The sequence below is a fragment of the Nomascus leucogenys genome, chromosome X, assembly GCF_006542625.1.
Source record: "Nomascus leucogenys isolate Asia chromosome X, Asia_NLE_v1, whole genome shotgun sequence".
Lineage (NCBI taxonomy): Eukaryota > Metazoa > Chordata > Mammalia > Primates > Hylobatidae > Nomascus > Nomascus leucogenys.
Window position 1 is genome coordinate 62,607,624 of NC_044406.1, and position 22,619 is coordinate 62,630,242.

General features: G+C 38.3%; 1 protein-coding gene across 1 annotated transcript in view; it reads right to left on the bottom strand.

Annotated features, from left to right (window-relative positions):
- Positions 1–22,619, bottom strand: part of TEX11 (testis expressed 11) — a 404,765-nt gene that overhangs the window by 218,178 nt on the left and 163,968 nt on the right. The window contains exons 10-11 of the mRNA XM_003272686.3: positions 14,601–14,655; positions 11,136–11,231 (exon numbers count right to left, since the gene is read on the bottom strand). Coding sequence (XP_003272734.1) covers positions 11,136–11,231; positions 14,601–14,655 — 151 coding nt within the window. The remainder of the gene's footprint in view (positions 1–11,135; positions 11,232–14,600; positions 14,656–22,619) is intronic.

Genomic DNA, 22,619 nt, shown 5'->3' on the forward strand with positions numbered 1-22,619 from the left:
GAACTACGTGATGAATGCACAAGCCTCAGTAGCCGATTCGATCAACTGGAAGAAAAGGTATCAGTGATGGAAGATCAAATGAATGAAATGAAGTGAGAAGAGAAGTTTAGAGAAAAAAGAGTAAAAAGAAATGAACAAAGCCTCTAAGAAATATGGGACTATGTGAAAAGACCAAATCTATGTCTGATTGGTGTACCTGAAAGTGATGGGGAGAATGGAACCAAGTTGGAAAACACTCTGCAGGATATTATCCAGGAGAACTTCCCATATCTAACAAGGCAGGCCAACATTCAAATTCAGGAAATACAGAGAATGCCACAAAGATACTCCTCGAGAAGAGCAACTCCAAGACACATAATTGTCAGATTCACCAAAGTTGAAATGAAGGAAAAAATGTTAAGGGCAGCCAGAGAGAAAGGTCGGGTTACCCACAAAGGGAAGCCCATCAGACTAACACCTGATCTCTCAGCAGAAACTCTACAAGCCAGAAGAGAGTGGGGACCAATATTCAACATTCTTAAAGAAAAGAATTTTCAACCCAGAATTTCATATCCAGCCAAACTAAGCTTCATAAGTGAAGGAGAAATAAAATCCTTTACAGACAAGCAAATGCTGAGAGATTTTGTCACCACCAGGCCTGCCCTAAAAGAGCTCCTGAAGGAAGCACTAAACATAGAAAGGAACAACTGGTACCAGACACTGCAAAAACATGCCAAATTGTAAAGACCATCGAGACTAGGAAGAAACTGCATCAACTAACGAGCAAAATAACCAGCTAACATCATAATGACAGGATCAAATTCACACATAACAATACTATAACAATATTAACCTTAAATGTTAATGGGCTAAATGCCCCAATTAAAAGACACAGACTGGCAAATTGGATAAAGAGTCAAGACCCATCAGTGTGCTGTATTCAGGAAACCCATCTCACGTGCAGAGACACACATAGGCTCAAAAAAAAGGGATAGAGGAAGATCTACCAAGCAAATGGAAAACAAAAAAAGGCACAGGTTGCAATCCTAGTCTCTGATAAAACAGACTTTAAACCAACAAAGATCAAAAGAGACAAGGCCATTACATAATGGTAAAGAGATCGATTAAACAAGAAGAGCTAACTATCCTAAATATATATGCAGCCAATACAGGAGCACCCAGATTCATAAAGCAAGTCCTTAGAGACATACAAAGAGACTTAGACTCCTGGACAATAATAATGGGAGACTTTAACACCCCACTGTCAACATTAGACAGATCAACGAGACAGAAAATTAACAAGGATATCCAGGAATTGAACTCAGCTCTGCACCAAGCAGAACTAATAGACATCTACAGAACTCTCCACCCCAAATCAGCAGAATATACATTCTTTTCAGCACCACACCACACCTATTCCAAAATTGACCACATAGTTGGAAGTAAGGCACTCCTCAGCAAATGTAAAAGAACAGAAATTATAACAAACTGTCTCTCAGACCACAGTGCAATGAAACTAGAACTCAGGATTAAGAAACTCACTCAAAACCACTCAACTACATGGAAACTGAACAACCTGCTCTTGAATGACTGACTACTGGGTAGATAACGAAATGAAGGCAGAAATAAAGATGTTCTTTGAAACCAACGAGAACAAAGACACAACATACCAGAATCTCTGGGACACATTCAAAGCAGTGTGTAGAGGGAAATTTACAGCACTAAATGCCCACAGGAGAAAGCAGGAAAGATCTAAAATTGACACCCTAATATCACAATTAAAAGAACTAGAGAAGCAAAGGCAAACACATTCAAAAGCTAGCAGAAGGCAAGAAATAACTAAAATCAGAGCAGAACTGAAGGAAATAGAGACACAAAAAACCCTTCAAAAAATCAATGAATCCAGGAACTGGTTTTTTGAAAAGATCAACAAAATTGATAGACCACTAGCAAGACTAATAAAGAAGAAAAGAGAGAAGAATCAAACAGATGCAATAAAAAATGATAAAGGGGATATTACCAGTGATCCCACAGAAATACAAACTACCATCAGAGAATACTATAAACACCTCTATGCAACTAAACCAGAAAATCTAGAAGAAATGGATAAATTCCTCTAAAAATACACCCTCCCAAGACTAAACCAGGAAGAAGTTGAATCTCTGAATAGACCAATAACAGGCTCTGAAATTGAGGCAATAATTAATAGCTTACCAACCAAAAACAGTCCAGGATCAGATGGATAAACATCTGAATTCTAACAGAGGTACAAGGGGGAGCTGGTACCATTCCTTCTGAAAGTATTCCAATCAATAGAAAAAGAGGGAATCCTCCCTAACTCATTTTATGAGGCCAGAATCATCCTGATACCAAAGCTGGTCAGAGACACAACCAAAAAAGAGAATTTTAGACCAATATCCTTGATGAACATTGATGCAAAAATCCTCAATAAAATACTGGCAAACCAAATCCAGCAGCACATCAAAAAGCTTATACACCATGATCAAGTGGGCTTCATCCCTGGGATGCAAGGCTGGTTCAACATACGCAAATCATGAAATGTAATCCAGCATGTAAACAGAACCAAAGACAAAAACCACATGATTATCTCAATAGATGCAGAAAAGGCCTTTGACAAAATTCAACAGCCCTTCATGCTAAAAACTCAATAAATTAGGTATTGATGGGACATATTTCAAAATAATAAGAACTATCTATGACAAACCCACAGCCGATATCATACTGAATGGACAAAAACTGGAAGCATTCCCTTTGAAAACCGGCACAAGACAGGGATGCCCTCTCTCACCACTCCTATTCAACATAGTGTTGGAAGTTCTGGCCAGGGCAATCAGGCAGGAGAAAGAAATAAAGGGTATTCAATTAGGAAAAAAGGAAGTCAAATTGTCCCTGTTTGCAGATGACATGATTGTATATCTAGAAAACCCCATTTTCTCAGCCTAAAATCTCCTTAAGCTGATAAGCAACTTCAGCAAAGTCTCAGGATACAAAATCAATGTACAAAAATCACAAGCATTCTTATACATCAATAACAGACAAACAGAGAGCCAAATCATGAGTGAACTCCCATTCACAATTGCTTCAAAGAGAATAAAATACCTAGGAATCCAACTTACAAGGGATGTGAAGGACCTCTTCAAGGAGAACTACAAACCACTGTTCAATGAAATAAAAGAGGATACAAACAAATGGAAGAACATTCCATGCTCATGGATAGGAAGAATCAATGTCGTGAAAATGGCCATACTGTCAAAGGTAATTTATAGATTCAATGCCATCCCCATCAAGCTACCAATGACTTTCTTCACAGAATTGGAAAAAACTACTTTAAAGTTCATATGGAACCAAAAAAGGGCCCACAATGCCAAGTCAATCCTCAGCCAAAAGAACAAAGCTGGAGGCATTATGCTACCTGACTTCAAACTATACTACAAGGCTACAGTAACCAAAACAGCATGGTACTGGTACCAAAACAGAGATATAGACCAATGGAACAGAACAGAGCCCTCAGAAATAATACCACACATCTACAACCATCTGATCTTTGACAAACCTGACAAAAACAAGAAATAGGGAAAGGATTCCCTATTCAATAAATGGTGCTGGGAAAACTGGCTAGCCATATGTAGAAAGCTGAAACTGGATCCCTTCCTTACAGCTTATACAAAAATTAATTCAAGATGGATTAAAGACTTACATGTTAGACCTAAAATCATAAAAATCCTGGAAGAAAACCTGGGCAATGCCATTCAGGACATAGGCATGGGCAAGGACTTCATGTCTAAAACACCAAAAGCAATGGCAACAAAAGCCAAAATTGATAAATGGGATCTAATTAAATGAAAGAGCTTCTGCACAGCAAAAGAAACTACCATCAGAGTGAACAGGCAACATACAGAATGGGAGAAAATGTTTGCAATCTACTTATCTGACAAAGGGCTAATATCCAGAATCTACAATGATCTCACACAAATTTACAAGAAAAAAACAAAGAACCCCATCAACAAGTGGGCAAAGGATATGAATGAACACTTCTCAAAAGAAGACATTTATGCAGCCAAAAGACACATGAAAAAATGCTCATCATCTCTGGCCATCAGAGAAATGCAAATCAAAACCACAATGAGATACCATCTCATACTGGTTAGAATGGCGATCATTAAAAAGTCAGGAAACAACAGGTGCTGGAGAGGATGTGGAGAAATAGGAACACTTTTACACTGTTGGTGGGACTGTAAACTAGTTCAACCATTGTGGAAGTCAGTTGGCGATTCCTCAGGGATCTTGAACTAGAAATACCATTTGACCCAGCCATCCCATTACTGGGTATATTCCCAAAGGATTATAAATCATGCTGCTATAAAGACACATGCACACATATGTTTATTGTGGCACTATTCACAATAGCAAAGACTTGGAACCAACCCAAATGTCCAACAATGATAGACTGGATTAAGAAAATGTGGCACATATACACCATGGAATACTATGCAGCCATAAAAAAGGATGAGTTCATGTCCTTTGCAGGGACATGGATGAAGCTGGAAACCATCATTCTCAGCGAACTATCGCAAGAACAGTAAACCAAACACTGCATTTTCTCACTCATAGGTGGGAATTGAACAATGAGAACACTTGGACACAGGAAGGGGAACATCACACACTGGGGCCTGTCGTGGGGTGGTGGGAGGGGGGAAGGATAGCATTAGGAGATATACCTAATGGTAAATGACAAGTTAATGGGTGTAGCACACCAACATGGCACATGTATACATATGTAACAAACCTGCACGTTGTGCACATGTACCCTAAAACTTAAAGTATAATTTATAAAAAAGGAAAAAGAAATGCAAGCCCCATCCAAAACCTACTAAATGAGAAACTCTGGGAGTATTGCCTAGCAAATTGTGTGTGTGTGTGTGTGTGAAAATGTGTAAAATAATTATTATTGATTTGCATTATGGAAAGTTTCCAATTCAACATAAATTCTATTATCTGTTTAGTAAGGTAACAAATGAGCAAACTGTGTTTAACAGACACTCTAGGTAATACTTACACAAACTAAATTTTAAGAACAATTATTGTATAGTATTCTGTTATATGAATAAATCACAATTTATTTGCACATTGTACTTTGGACATTTAAGTTGTTTCCAACGCAATTGCTATTATGAACAATCCTGGAATCAGCTTTCTGTATACCTCTCCTTGTATACAAATGCTAGCACTTCTCTAAAGTATATACCTAGGAGTGAAGTTGCTGGGTGGTCCAGTATGATCAAATTCTATTTTATCAGGTAACGTCAAACTGTTTTTTAAAGTGGTTATACAATTCTCAAAAAACTAGGAATGAAGGGAGCTTCCTCAACTTGACAAAGGGCATCTATACTAAACCCACAGCTATACTAAACACCATACTTAATGGCAAAATACTGAAAGCTCTCTTTCTAAGATTAGGAAAAGATACTGCTCTTGCCAATTCTATTTAACATAGTAATGAATGTTCTTGCTAGAAAAATTAGAAAAGAAAAAGAGACAAAAGCACGCAGATTGGAAAGCAAGAAGTAAAACTATCTTTATTTACAAAAAATATGATTTTTTTTTTTGAGACGGAGTTTCACTCTTGTTGTCCAGGCTGGAGTGCAATGGCACAATCTCGGCTCACTGCAACCTCTCCCTTCTGGATTCAAGTGATTCTCCTGCCTCAGCCTCCGGAGTAGCTGGGATTACAGGCATGCACCACCATGCCTGGTTAATTTTGTATTTTTAGCAGAGATGGGGTTTCACCATGTTGGCCGGGTTGGTCTCGAACCCCTGACCTCAAGTGATCCACCCACCTCAGCCTCCCAAAGTACTGGGATTACAGGTGTGAGCCACCACGTCTGGCCAGAAAATATGATCTTGTATACAGAAAATCCTAAGGAATCCATTAAAAAACTATTAAAGCTAAAAGAACAAGTACAGGAAGATTGTAGGATATAATATCAGTATTTTTTCAATTAATGGCATTTCTATATACTAGCAATGAACAATCCAAAAGTCAAGAAAATAATTCCATTTATAAAAGCATAAAGAAGCAATAAATTTAACAAAAGAAGGACAAAACTTATTTACTGAAAACTACAAAACAACGAATAAATGTTCCTGGATTTGAAAACTTAATATTGTTAAGATAGCAATAATTCCCAAACTGATCTGCAGATTCAACAAAATCCCTATCAAATTCCCAGCTGTCTTCTTTGCAGAAATCAACAAGCTGATTCGAAAATATGAAAATGCAAGAGATTCAGAAGAGCCAAAACAATGCTGAAATAAAAACAAGTCAGAGGGCCATACCAGTGGATATAAAGTGGTTTCTCATTGTGCTTCTAATTTGCATTCCCTGATAACTAATGGTGTTGAGTATCTTTTTGTGTACTTATTGGCCACTGGTACATATTATTTGGAGAATGTCTATTGAGCTCCTTTGCCTCCTTTGCCCATGTTCAATTGGGTTGTTTGTCTTCTTATTGAATAGTAAGAGTTCTTTTTTATATTATGGGTAACAGACAACAGATATATGATTTGCAAATATGTTCTCCCATTCTGTTGGGAGGATCCTATGGACTGTGTCTTCATTTTCTTGATGGTTGCCTTTGAAGCAAAAAAAAATTAATTTTAATGAGACTTAATTTTACCTAATTGTTCTTTTTTGCTTGTGCTTTTGGTGTAGTATCTAAGCACCTATGTCTTTTATATTTATTTCATTGCACTAATACATTTTCAAAGGTAATTTTGTGAAACAACATAGGCATACCAAATTTTAATTTCTCCTTTAAAAATTTAGTATCAGATTCAGTTCCAGCAGATATGAAGCAAGACAACTGTAGCCTATACTTTCTACTAATTACAACTAAGAACTCTGAACAAGACATAAAAAGCAAGAACCTGAGGACTATTAAAAGTAAACAAAAACAAAGATTGTAGTGAGGCAACAAAACTTGGAGAAGTGAACCATATGGAGGTGGTAAGTTTCCTGAGTTTTTTTCTTTTATCTAATGGCATAGGAAGTTTGTCTTCTAGCTAAGCTCTGAGTGAGGCAAAAAAAAAAAAAAAATGTTTGTGTGGATAAGTTTTTTGGTCTGGAGAATTTTTTAATGGGCTCTGCCTTCATGTAGATATGGAGTTCAAATTTACATTACTCATGTGGTCCAAAACCCTCCAACCTGAGAAAGTAAAATAAAAGTAACCAAAAGAGTGGTAACTCTTCTACATCTGGCTGATGCCAACAAAAAGTTTCTCTGTAGGGCCATGCTCTCAACCAGGTTGAATAGGATTCTAAAAGCTTAACACTCGCTGAATATAAATTAACATATCCACAATTACAAAACAAAGAAGGAAATATTTCATACTAAGCAAGAGTCAGGAGTTCACATGAACAGCGGGATCAAATCGTTTCCAAATAACTTGCCTGTTTCCCATAATAAAGCTCAGTAAGATTTATAGTATTACAAAAATATCCAGCAGCCAACGATGTAAAATAGTTGGCACCCAGTGAAAGACAGAGGCAGGCAAAAACAATCAATAATGGGGAGATAATAGACGGAAACTAATCTAGAAGTGACATAGATATTAGAATTATCAAAGAAAGATGTTAAAAGAGTAAGTATAACTATATTTCGTATGCTTGAAAATTTAACTAGAGACTTGGAAGATATAAAAATAAACCAAATCAAACTTCTAGAGATAAAAACTACAAAGTCTGCAATGAAAAATATATGGGATGAGATTAACAGATGATTAGACATTGCAGAAGAAAGATTAATGAACTTAGAAGTAATAGCAATACAAAACAGTCCAAAATGAAACAAAAATAACAAATTATGTTTTAAGTGAAAAGAGTGTAAGCAAACTGTGGCACAACTTCAGGCAGCCTAATACATGGTTAATTCGAGTACTTGTGGGAAAGCAGAAAAAAAATTTGAAGAAATACTGGAACTTTTCAAACATAATGAAAATTATGCTCCTAGACACCCAAAAAATCACAAAGAGTCCCAAGCAAGAGAAACATAAATAAAATTACTTAAAAGCATAACATCAAGTTGCTCAAAACCAATGATAAAAAACCCAAAACTTATTCAGAAAAGAAGACACGCTATATAAAAAAGAACAAACATAAGAATGGCACCATATTTCTCAACAGAAACAATAGAATGAGAATACAGTGGAGTGAAATATTTAAAATACCCCACCCCCAAAAAAAGCTGTCTGGTTTAAATTCTATACCTGGAAAAAATATCATTCAAAAAACAAAGGTGAACCTAACACTCATAATGATGTCTACTATTAAAAAATAGAGGATAACAAGTGTTGATGAAGACATGAAGAAATTGCAACCCTTGGGCACTATAGATGGGAATTTAAAATGATAACAGTCGCTACGAAAAATAGTATGGCTGATATGCAGAAAACAGAAACTGGACCCCTTCCTTACACTTTATACAAAAATTAACTCAAAATGGATTAAAAACTTAAATGTAAAACCAAAACAATAAAAACCCTAGAAGAAAACCTAGGCAATACCATTCAGGACATAGGCATGGGCAAAGACTTCATGTCTAAAACACCAAAAGCAATGGCAACAAAAGCCAAAATTGACAAATGGGATCTAATTAAACTAAAGAGCTTCTGCATGGCAAAAGAAACTATCTTCAGAGTGAACAAGCAACCTACAGAATTGGAGAAAATTTTTACAATCTACCCATCTGACAAAAGTCTGATATCCAGAATCTACAAGGAACTTAAACAAATTTATAAGAAAAAAACGAACAACCCCATCTAAAAGTGGGCAAAGTATATAAACAGACACTTCTCAAAAAAAGACATTTATGCAGCCAACAAACATATGAAAAAAGGCTCATCATTACTGGTCATTAGAGAAATGCAAATCAAAACCACAGTGAGATACCATCTCACGACAGTTAGAATGACAATTATTAAAAAGTCAGGAAACAACAGATGCTGGTAAGGTTGTGGAGAAATAGGAACACTCTTACACTTTTGGTGGGAGTGTAAATTAGTTCAACCATTGTAAAAGACAGTGTGGTGATTGCTTAAGGATCTAGAACCAGAAATACCATTTGTCCCAGCAATCCCATTACTGGGTATATACCAAAAGGATTATAAGTCATTCTGCTATAAAGACATAGGTACACGTATACTTATTGCAGCACTATTTACAATAGCAAAGACCTGGAACCAACCCAAATACCCATCAATGATAGACTGGATAAAGAAAATGTGGCACATATACACCATGAAATACTATGCAGCCATAAAAAAGAATGAGTTCGTGTCCTTTGCAGGGACATGGATGAAGCTGGAAACCATCATTCTCAGCAAACTAACAAAGGAACAGAAAACCAAACACCGCATGTTCTCACTCATAAGTGGGAGTAGAACAATGAGAACACACAGACACAGGGAGGGGAACATCCACACACCAGGGCCTGTTAGGGGGTGGGAGGCAAGGGGAGGGATAGCATTAGGACAAATACCTAATGCAGGCAAGGGCTTAAAACCTAGGTGACGGGTTGATAGGTGCAGCAAACCACCATGGCACATGTATACCTATGTAACAAACCTGCACATTCTGCACATGTATCCTAGAACTTAAAGTAAAATTTTATAAAAAGAAAATGTTCTTTTCTATTAATATTTCTAAATTAATTTTTTAATTTTAATGTTGAACAAGTTTTTCAGCATTAAATAACCCCATCCACATGACATAAATTTCAGGAAAATATAGTTCAAGTAAATGCTCTGCTTGAGAAATTTAATATTCTGGTTGATGAAGCTATTCATTTTCATGCTTCCACTCTGTTGAAAAAAACCTTTCTAAAGTGTATCAGTATATTTAATTGCCTTATTAAGTAAAACACATTGATCCTAATTGAATCTCTCTTATTTTATTTTATTTATTTATTTATTTTGAGACGGAGTCTCGGTCTGTCACCAGGCTGGAATGCAGTGGTGCAATCTCAGCTCACTGCAACCTCTGCCTCCTGGGTTCAAGCGATTCTCCTGCCTCAGCCTCCCGAGTAGCTGGGACCACACGACACGCCACCACGCCTGGCTAATTTTTGTATTTTTAGTAAAGATGGGGTTTCACCATGTTGACCAGGATGGTTTCGATCTCTTGACCTTGTGATCTGCCTGCCTCAGCCTCCCAAAGTGCTGGGATTACAGGCATGAGCCACCGCACCCAGCCTGAATCTATTTTTAAAGGGTTACCAGCCTTTCAGTGTTCCTTGTCCAGGAGTGTAGATATATACACATTTTGTTTTGTTTGTTTTAGAGACGGGGTCTTGCTATTATGTTGCCCAGGCTGAAGTGCAATGACTATTCATAGGTGCAATCATAGTGCACTGCAGCCTTGAACTCCTGGCCTCAAGCAAATCTCCCACATCAGCCTCCTGAGCAACTGGGAATACAGGCATGTGTCACCATGCCCGCTTTGTATTCATGTGAATACAATAGTGAGTTTCTGTTTCACAGAAAAGAAAAGAAAATTTTCTCAAAAATCTCTGGTGTTCACAGAAGTATATTTGTTTTAGTCTGTTCATGCTGCTATAACAAAATACCATAAACTAGATACTTTACAAACAACAGATATTGATGTCTCACAGTTCTGAAGGCTGAGAACTCCAACATCAAGGTGCTCGCAGATTCGGTGTCTGGTGAGGGCCTGCTTACTCAAAGATAGTGCCTTCTCATGTCCTCACATGATAAAAGGGGTGAACAAGCTCCTGTGGACCTCTTTTATAAGGGCAGTAATACCACTCAAGAGGGGTTTGCCCAATGACTTTATCATCTCCCAAAGTCCCCACCTCTTTTATTTTTACGTCCATTCTACACCAAAAAGTCCCCACCTCTTAATATCATCACTTTGGGGGTTAAGATTTCAACATAGGAATTTGCGGGGACACAAACATTCAGATTATAGCAATATCTTATTTTTCCTTTCTGTGCTATAGAAGAGATTATAACAATCTGTGAGAGTAAATGCTGAAGCAAATGTCTAAACTGGATTTCAAAATGTGATCAAGACTTCAAAAAATACATTAAGTTAGTATTCAAAAATAAAAGCCTCATACCTTGTTTGCTAGGTTTATAGCATTGAGAGCCTTATCATAATATTTGGTGTCATCCCAGTCCAAATAATTCGTGGCTAGTAGCCGTAGAACTTTAGCCTGTAAGAAAAAAAAAAGAAAAAAAGCACATATCTGATGGTTAAACTTCAATACAACAGCTGACTAGCACTCCCACAGTGACAGGCATCTTCTCAAACATAAGTCATCTTTATGAAATGGCATTTCCTTAAGCAACCACAGTCTTGGAATATGTCTCATCATTATGCTACCCATATAAAATATTGTCTAAGAATGTTACAGTAATGGCTATATTCCTGGCTGATTTAAATTTAATATAATTATGTTAATATAATTATTTTCTTAACAGTGTTTAACATAAGTATTTTATCATCCCCCCTTTTAAAATAAGGAAACTGAGGCAGAGCAATATTTCATTTAATCAGCTTACCACCACGTTATTATCGTGGAACAACTCTAAGATCTTACAAGCTCCCTCAAATGACTTTTATGGAGTAAATATGGCATTTCTGAGAAATATTGTAGCTATTTCATAATAGTAAAAGTGTCAAATCATCCAAAAGACGTAACAAAATGAACGAATCTCACAATGTATATTTTTAAAAAGCCAGACATAAAATAGGACAACTGTATGATTCCATTTATACAAAGCTCAAAAACAATCAAAAATAATCTAGAGTAGTAAAAGTCAGAATAGCGTTCTTTTGTTCTTGGAAGTAGAGGTGGGTATTAACTAGAATGGGGCCAAGGGAACTTTTGGGGGTGTTGGGAAGTTTTTGCGTCTTGATCTGTATGGTGTAATATACAAGACTACTATATGTTAAAACTCATCAAGCTGTATACTTGAGACTTGTGAAGTTTACTGTATATAAATTACACCTCAAATAAATGACTGCTGGCATGAAATAAAAAATTACTGCATAGTATTACCTCACCAAACTTACAATATGGAATATGAATATTCCATTTTAATCAAGCTTGTGTCCTATCTTCCATCCTTATTTCCTTCTTAGACATCTCCCATCTAGATCCCTTGCCTGGAGTCATTTTCTTCCTCCCTTTTAACTGTGTGGACCCCAACAAGGCCTGTCTCCTACCAAAAGGCTCCTTCAACTACTCTAGCTAATCTTGATAATCTCCTTTTCTACATGCCCTTCTGCATACTTCAGGTCAGTACCACAAAGTTTATCATTATCTTCCCAAATTGTTTCACTTGTAGTAGTGTTTTTTAAATTCTATTTTTCTTCACTGAAGTATAAAAGACATACAGAAAAGTATAAAAATCTCAAGAGCTCTATGCTCTTATGAATTCTAGGCTCTATGAATTTTCCCAAAGTAAACACATGTATGTTAACAACAAAAGAGTCAAGAAACAGAACATTAACAGCAACAAGCTCACTCATGCTTCTTTTCAGACCCTGTTTCAAATAGGGGTAACCAATTCCCTGACGTCCAACACCATATATTCATTTTGACTGTTCTTGGCATTTACATTTATGTTATCATACAGTATGTACTACTTTGTATCTTGCTTCATTTATTCAATATTATAGGTGAGAACATCCATATCGTTGCAATTATTATAGTTAATTGAGTCTCACTGTTATATAATAAGTGACAATGTCACCATATATAAATATAAATATTATATATTTGTATATAAATAATTTATTTTTAGTTGTGGTAAAATACACATAACATAAAATTGACCATCTTAAACTTTTTAAAAAAATTTTAGGCCAGGTGCAGTGGCTCATGCCTGTAATCCTAGAACCTTGGGAGGCCAAGGTGGGAGGATCACTTTGAGGCCAGGTGTTTGAGACCAGCCCAGGCAACAAAGTGAGACCCCCGTCTCCATAAAAAATTAAAAATTGGCCAAATGTGGTGGAGTGCACCTGTAATCCCAGCTACTCAGTAGGCTGAGAAGGGCGGACTGCTTGAGCCCAGGAGTTTGAAGGTTACAGTGAGCTGATCACACCACTGCCCTCCAGCCTGGGTGACAAGACCCTGTCTCAAAAAAAATTTTTTTTTGGAGATGGAGTCTTACTACATTGCCCAGATGGAATGCAGTGGCTATTCACAGGCATGATCACAGCTCATTGCAGCCTCAAACTCCTGGTTTCATGCAATCCTCCTGGCTTAGCCTCCTGAGTAGCTGGGACTACAGGTGCACACCACCACACCTGGCTCCATGACCATCTTAAACATTTTTAAGTGTACAGTTCAGTAGTATTAAGTATATTCACACTCTTGTGCAATCTTTACCAGCATCCATCTCGAGAACTCTCTTATCTTGCAAAACTGAAACTCTATACCCATTAAACAATAGTTCCCAATTCTCCCCTCTCCCTACCCACTAAAACCACCATTTTACTTTCTGTCTCTATGAATTTGACTACTCTACACACCTCATGTAAGTGGAACCATACATTATCTGTCTTTTTGTGACTGGCTTGTTTCACTCAGCATAGTCTCCTCACAGTTAACCCATGTTGTAGCGTGTGTCAGATTTCTTTCTTTATTAAGCCAGGATAATATTTCATTGCAGTCACTTGTACTAGTTTTATCCTTTAATCATAAGTTCCTTAAGGGCAGAAGCTACATTTTATGCTTCTCTTTTATTCCCCATATATTACAGTGGTAAATACATTAAAAAGGTATCCAGTTACATTTTGATTAATATACTGTAATAGTAGGAATCAAATGGATATTCAAAAAATTCCATTTTGCTATAGAATGTAGTAATTTTACATCACATTTATTTACACAATCACATTTTGCTTGATTACATATTAAGATTAATTTCCATATCCAAGCACGTTCTGTCTGGGCAGTTGGGGAAAAATCTGCAACTTCAAGATATGCAATAAGAAAAGTTAAAACTAGGCCAGGCATGGTAGCTCACTCCTGTAATCCCAGCACTTTGAGAGGCCAAGGTGGGCAAATCACCTGAGGTCAGGAGTTCCAGACCAGCCTAGCCAACATGGCAGAACCCCGTCTCTGCTAAAAACACAAAAATTAGCCAGGTGTGGTGACTCATGCCTGGAGTCCTAGCTACTTGGGAGGTTGAGGCACCAGAATCTCTTGAACCCAGGAGGCAGAAGTTGCAGTGATCCCACCACTGCACTCCAGCCTGGGCAACAGAGTGAGGCTCTATCTCAAAACACACACACACACACACACACACACACACACAGAGAGAAAAGAAAGTTAAAATTTACATAGGCAAATGTTGTTCAAAGCACTCTACATATATTAATTCATGGGTACATGCCTATGAGTTAGATTATATTATTATATAAATATACAAAACCAAATAGACTGAGATGTTAAATGATGTGCCCAATAGCTAATCTACTCATAAATGGGGAGTACGCTATTATAATTTTATAACAATAAAATAAAGTAGGTTATTCAACCTACTTGTACAATATTTAACATGATCCTTACCAGCATTTCTGGCCCAGTAGATTTCTTATCCATCTTCCCAATATCATAGCTTTGGCTATCATTAAAAAGGAAAAAATATATATATAAACATATATCCATTTCCAATTATATATAATCTTGAAAATTATATATTACTAAGAAGACATGGTATAAGCATACTTTATTCCAACTTTTCTGTTTTGCACTACAACAGATTATTATCCATATGATATAATGATATAAAGCAATACTTTCTAACTGTAGAAAACAATTTCCTTAGGAGATACCCAATAAATCAACACTACAATTATATTGATGCTTTTTTCCATTTGGCTATATGTATAGCATTAAATATATATAATAATACTACACTAAATAGGTATAATTTAATATACTGCCTTAAATATATATAACTTAATACGCTACATTAAATATATATAATTTACTGCATTAAATTATTATAATACATACTGCATTAAAATACTTTACAAGTGTATACAAACTCTTAGTTGGCCATTTAAAGTTGAAGGAATATAAATATATATTTATTTATTAATGATTTACTTCGTTATTTTCGAGACGGAGTCTCATTCTGTCACCCAGGCTGGAGTGCAGTGGCATGATCTCGACTCATTGCAACCTCCATCTCCCAAGTTCAAGCGATTCTCCTGCCTCAGCCTCCCAAGTAGCTAGGATCACAGGAACTCATCACCATGCCTGGCTAATTTTTTTTTTTGTATTTTTAGTAGAGATAGAGTTTCACCATGTTGGCCAGGTTGGTCTCGAACTCCAGAGCTCAAGTGATCCACCAGCCTCAGCCTCCCAAAGTGTTGGGCCCGGCCCCGAATAAATATAAATATATATTTAAAATAAAACAAATACAGTTGTTTTCACAGAAACAAACGCTTTAGCAATATTCATTAAGTCTCACACCACCCTTCTGAAGCACTATTAGCTCCATTTTGTGGCTGAGTAAACCAATATAGAAATAAAATTATTTCTGATATTTCCTAGATTGGTACTGAAAATGAGGGTGAGGGGTTGGGGAGCAGAGAAATTTGATTTTCAGTTCTCTGCTTTAATTACCAAACCATATTATCTATGGGACATTCCAGTAACCACAAGTAATATATTAATACTAGTTTCAAGGTTTCAAAACCTAATACCTACAAAGCAAATCAAAGATTATTCACCAGAAAATTAGTATTCCAAGGGAGTATGTCAATAAAATCTTGGTGAACTGAACTAACTTGAAGACAATATTTGAAATATTCCTTAAAAAAAAAAAAAAAAACTCTAGGCCAATCACAGTGGCTCACACCTGTAATTCCAGCACTTTGGGATGCTGAGGCGGTTGGATCACTTGAGGTCAGGAGTTTGAGACCAGCTTGGCCAACATGGTGAAACCCCATCTCTATATTAATAATACAAAAATTAGCCAGAGTGGTGGCACGTGCCTGTAATCTCAGCTACTTGGGAGACTGAGGCATGATTATCGCTTGAACCTGGGAGGTGGAGGTTGCAGTGAGCCAATATCGTGCCAGTGCACTCCAGCCTGGGCCATAGAGTGAAACTGTGTCTCAAAATAAATAAATAAATATAAACAAACATAAACTATAAATGACCCAGAACTACCAAACTGAGTTTTCAGATTGCTAACAAAGATATAATGCTGGCTTAGCCATTGTAAGCCCTATTTCATAGAGGTCTCCTTTAGTACATTAACCTTATACTTCCAGTTTCTTAAATAACCAGTGAGGGGTGGAACTTCTGCAATGGTGATACAAGGAGCTCTTTAGACACTCTCCCCAGTGAAACAACCACTCATCTGGAAAATTCATTAAAACAACCACTTAGTCTCTGAAAATTGAAATGGTCCTAAGGGCACACAGAAAATGGGAAAACATTTATTCATGAAAATAAACTAAATCTCAGTATAACCAGTGAGAGTCTATGGCATGTGAACTATAAACTGCTCCCATCTATATTGGCTCCATGTGATGGAAGCTGCTCCAGATGGGTGCAGCAAAGAAGATAGGAGTTCCCTCTCCCGCCAGCTCCTAAAATCCTAGGCTATGGTTTCACCTGCGGAGGAGCAGGCTGCTAGGCTATCTTGCCATTCTCAGGCCTCTGTCATGGAAGTGTTCTGGGCAAGTACGATGGAGAGGACTGGCTTATCTTTGCCCACTCAGCTCTCACTCTTAGGGTAAGGATCCTACCCCAAATGTGACAGGTCAAGAATACTGAGATCCTGATCATCTTTACTCCAGCTGGCTCATCAGGCAGAGGTTTCATGTCAAAAGGGCACATTAAGAAGACCAAGGGCTACCATACCGCCAGAATTTACTAATTTACTAATATGGTAGGGGTGCCATTTCAAGAGAAGCATGCCATGAGCCCAGCTGTAGTCATGTGGCACAGAAGTTCTGACCAGAAGGAAAGAACAGAAGCGAAGAGGAAGAACTCTGCACCTCTTCCTGAGGGGAATGATGTATTTAAAACAGAGCATGGAGAAGAGCATGTCTAAGGACACTGCTGAAAACAATGGAGATCTCGATAGTGAGCAATTAAGAGGGAGCTGGTAGCTCCATGATAATAGTAGCAATAAGGGAAACAGCAGACCAACCAGAAGGTTACCAGAGAACCAGGGAAACAGCCAAGAAGAAAACCTCTGGAGTCACACTTATCTCTAGGGGTCCAGAAGACTGTGCACATGTGCCATTCTGCACCCACTCAGGCACAATCAGAGAAAGTGTTGGGGCAATCTAAAAAGCATTACCCAAGACATAAACAGATCTATCAGCAAAGAACCTTGAGCCTGATTGGCTCAAGGGGCTTAAGCACAACGTCTGACCAAACACCAACTGAAAATTAAGCTAAGATCCAGGGAAGTCAGCTTAAAAATAAAATCGATCTCATACTGAGGGATCTGGGAGACTGTGCACATGCCCAAGACTATGCTTTCTTGGGTATGAGCAGATAAAGAATCTACAAGCTATTAGTCTCCGACTGAATTACTCTCTCCGAGAACTATAAAAGCAGTCTCTAAACAAACATACATCCCACAGGAAAGGATGAAAAAATCTAACTGGCTAAGTGAGCTTAAGCACAACCTTTGGCCAGTAAGTGAACTATGTGGATGCAGGGGTGACTCCATAGGAAGCCATGAAAAGATAAAAACAAGGGGAAAAATTCTGAGCAGGAATATTAGAGGCCACCCAGTGTGGGGAAAATAAATTCCACCAAATTAGTCCAGCCAAGTGACTGAACAAATAAATGACTAAACAAACAATAAAAACAATAAGCCCCAGAAAGAGGAGAAACAGTATCTAGACTTGCGACAATATATTTTCCAAAATGTCTAGTGTTTAACAAAACATTGTAAGACATACAATTAAAAAGTGTGACCTACACAGAAGAAAAAAAGCAAAAGAAACTTCCTTTGAGGAGGCCCAAATGTTGCACTTAATAGAAAAGGACTTCAAAGCAACTTTTATAATTATGTCCAAAGAATTTTTTAAAATCGTGTTTAAAAATTAAAGGAAGGTCTGATAACAATGACTCATCGTATGGAGAATATGAGTGTATCAGTTAAGAGACAGAAATTATTATTTTTTTATATTTTTTATGATACTTTACGTTCTAGGGTACGTGTGCACAGCCTGCAGGTTTGTTACAAATGTATATGTGTGCTATGTTGGTGGGCTACACCCACTAACTCATCATTTACATTAGGTATATCTCCTAATGCTTATTATTTTTTAAAAAAGAAACAAATGGAAATTCTGGAGTTGAAAAGAACAATAACTGAAATGAAAAATTCAGCAGATTGGAGCAGGCAAAAGAAACAATAAACTAACTTGAAGAGCAATAGAAACGATACAAATCTGAGGAATAAACAGAAAAAAATGAAGAAAAATGAATATGGGCTCAGAAAAATGTAAGACACCATTAGGAACACTAACATATACATAATGGGAGTACCAGAAGAAAAGAAAGAAAAGGACAAATAAATATTCAAAGAAATGATGGTCTTAAAACTCCCCAAATTTGATGAAAAACAATAATCTACACATCCAAGAAGCTCAATGAAATTCAACAGGATAAGCATTAAAAAAGCTACATCCAGACACATGATGAGCGAAAACTATTGAACATCAAAGATGAAGAGAAAATCTTGAAAACAGTAAGAGAAAAATGACTCATCACATAAAGGGGAGTAACAATAAGATTAACAGCTGACACCCCTTAGAGTTCATGGAGTACAGAAGGCAAAAAGGACGTATTCAAAAATCTGTGAAATTAGAATCCTATATCTAGAAAAGCTATCTTTCAAAATTAAGAGTAAATGAATACATTCCCAGGTAAACAAAAAGTGAGAGAATTTCCTGTTAGCCAATCTGTCTTATAAGAAATACAAAAGGAGGTTCTTCATGCTGAAGGCAAGTGACACTAGAGAATAATTTGAATTCATATGAAAAAATAAACAGTGCTAGTAATTATGGAGGTAATTATAAAAGAAAGTATGATTATATATGTCTTCTACTTTCCTTTCTTAATTTATGCAATTCCTCAGGGATCTAGAACTAGAAATACCATTTGACCCAGCCATCCCATTACTGGGTATATACCCAAAGGATTATAAATCATGCTGCTATAAAGACACATGCACACGTATGTTTATTGCGGCACTATTCACAATAGCAAAGACTTGGAACCAACCCAAATGTCCAACAATGATAGACTGGATTAAGAAAGTGTGGCACATATACACCATGGAATACTATGCAGCCATAAAAAACGATGAGTTCATGTCCTTTGTAGGGACATGGATGAAACTGGAAAACATCATTCTCAGTAAACTATCACAAGGACAAAAAAACAAACACTGCATGTTCTCACTCATAGGTGGGAATTGAACAATGAGAACTCATGGACACAGGAAGGAGAACATCACACTCTGGGGACTGTTGTGGGGTGGGGGGAGGGGGGAGGGATGGCATTAGGAGATATACCTAATGCTAAATGACGAGTTAATGGATGCAGCAAACCAACATGGCACATGGATACATATGTAACAAACCTGCACATTGTGCACATGTACCCTAAAACCTAAAGTATAATAATAAAATAAAATAAAATAAAATAAAGCAACTGCGTAAAAAAATTCTTAAGGTGTATTACTGGGGCATAACATTTGTAATATATTCGATAACAACACAAAGGAGTAGATGGGATGGGAAAGAAATTAAGGAAATTACACCAGATGGTAATTCAAATCTAAAAGAAGAAATGAAGTGAACCAAAAGTTATAAGAAGGTTGAAAATTTAAAAACACAATAAATATGTTTGTGCTCTCTTTTATCTCTAATCTTCTTTAAAATACATAAGATTTTGCAAAGCAATAATTATAACCATGCATTCTTGAGTTTTTAAATATATACAGACATAGTAAGTATAATAATAATCATCAAAAAAGAAAAGAGAATAAAGCTATGAAGTAGTGAAGCTTTTATCATCTGAAGTCAGGAGTTCTAGACCAGCATGGAGAAACCCCTTCTCTACCAAAAATACAAAAATTACCCAGGCATGGTGGCACAGGCCTGTAATCCCAGCTATTCGGGGGGCTGAGGCAACAGAATTGCTTGAACCCGGGTGGCGGAGATTGCAGTGAGCCGAGATGTCACCACTGCACCCCAGCCTGGGTGACAGAGCAAGACTCTGTCTCAAAAAAAAAAAAAAAAAAAAGAAAAAGACAAGAAAATGTAATCCAGAAAATGTTACACAAATTAAAATAGTATACAATAAATTATTCAGCTAAGATCAGCAATTCCAGAGGTGGAACAAGATGATGGAATAGAAGGCTCCACCAATTGTCCCTCCTGCTGCAAGGACACCAATTTAACAACAATCTACACAAAAAAAGCACCTTCCTAAGAACCAGAAATCAGGTGGGCACTCACAGTACCTGGTTTTAACCTCATATTGCTAAAAGAGGCACTAAAGAGGTAGAAAAACAGTCTTGAATCGCAGAAGCCACCCTTCCCCCATCCCCTGGCAGTGGCGGTGTGGTGCAAAGAGCATTGCTGTGTGCTGGGGGAAGGAGAGCACAACAATTAAGAGGCATTGAACTCACCGCTGCTCCGTTATAGCAGAAAGAAAAGCAGGACCAAGCTCAGCTGACGCCTGCCCATGGAGGGAGTGTTTAAACCAGCCCAAACCAGAATGGAATTGCTGATCCTAGCAGTCAGACCTTGAGTTCCCACAAGCCCCGCCACCATGGGCTAAAGTACTGTAGGTCTGTAAACGAACTTTAAAGGCAGCCTAGGCCACAAAGACTGCAAATCCTAAGAGAGTCCTAGTGCTGAACTAAGCCCAGAGTCACCGGAATTGGGGGCGGGGGGCGCGGGGAGGGCATGCAAACTACTGAGACACCAGCCAGGGTGGCTAGAGAGTGCTGACATCACCTCTCTCCTAACCCCAGGCTGCACAGCTCAACAAGACTCCAAAAGAGACCCCTTCCTTCCACTTAAGGAAAGAAAATGGAAGAGTGGGGAGAACTTTGTCTTGCATCTTGGATACCAGCTGAGCTACAGTAGGATAGGGCATGGGTCAGTGTTGTGAGGCCCCCTTTCAGACCCTAGCTCCTGAACATTTCTAAACAAATCCTGGGCCAGCAGGGAACCCACTGCCTTGAAGGGAAGGACCCAGTTCTGGCGTCATTCATCACCTGCTAACCAAAGAGTCCTTGGGCCCTGAATAACCAACAGTGACACCCAGGTACTACATCAAGGGCATTAGGTGAGCCTCAGACTGGCTGGCTTCAGGTGAGACTCAGTGCATTACTAGCTGTGGTGGATATGAGGCAAAACTCCTTTTGCTTGAGAAAAACAGGGGGAAAAATAAAGGGGACTGTGTCTTGTACTTCGAATACCAGCTCAACCACAGCAGGACAGGACAAGGGTCAGGGTTGTGAGGCCTCCTCTCCAGGTCCTAGCTCCCGGACATTTCTGCACAAACCCTGGGCCAGAAGAGAACCCTCTCTCTTGAAGGAAAGGACCTTGTTCTAGAATCATTCATCATCTGCTAACCAAAGAGCCCTTGGGCCCTGAATAACCAGCAGTGATACTCAGGTCCTACGTCGAGGACTTTGGGTGAGACCCTGAGACTTGCTGACTTCAGGTGAGACTCAGCACATTCCCAGCTATGGTGGCTTCAGGGAGAGACCCTTCTGCTTCAGAAAAATAGAGGGAAAAGTAGAGGGGACTGTGTCTTGCATCTTAGGTACCAGCTCAGCCACAGGGGAGTAGAGCACCAAGCAAGCTCCTAGGGTCCCCAATTCCAGGATTGGCTCTTGAAGGGCATTTCTGGACCACGAGTGAGAAGGGAGCCGGGTGCTGTGAAGGGTGAGTCCCAGACCAGGCAGCATTCACCAAAAGCTGACTGAAGAGCCCTTGGGCCTTAAGGAAACAGTAGTCAGCAGTAGTCAGGCAGTACTCCTTGTGGCCTGGGATGGCAGTTGCCACAAGGTGAGGTTCCTCTGCCTTTGGAAAGGGGGAGGGAAGAGTGGAAGGGATTGCATCTTGTGGTTTAACTGACAGCTCAGTCACAGTAAAATATAATACAGCACTGGGTAAATAAGGTTTCTGACTCTAGTCCCTGGCTCCCAAATGGCACTTCTGTACTCTTCTGTGGTGTGGGGGAACTCACTGCCCTGAAGAGAACACAGGCCTGGCTGGCTTTGCCACCTACTGACTATAGAGCCCCAGGGTCTTGAGCAAACATAGGTGGTAGGTAGAGAGTGGTTACAGCAAACCTTGGGTGAGACCCAGTGCTGTGCTGGCTTCAAGTATGACCCAGCACAGTCAAAGTGGTAGTGCTTATGTCACTAAACCCCAAGTTTCAGGTAGCTCAGAAAGAGAGGGAGAGAGACTCTGTTTGCTGAGGAGAAAGTAAGGGAAGAAAACAAGAGCCTCTGCTTGGTAATCCAGAGAATTCTCCCAGATCTTGCCCAAGACCATCAAGGTAGTACCTCCACAT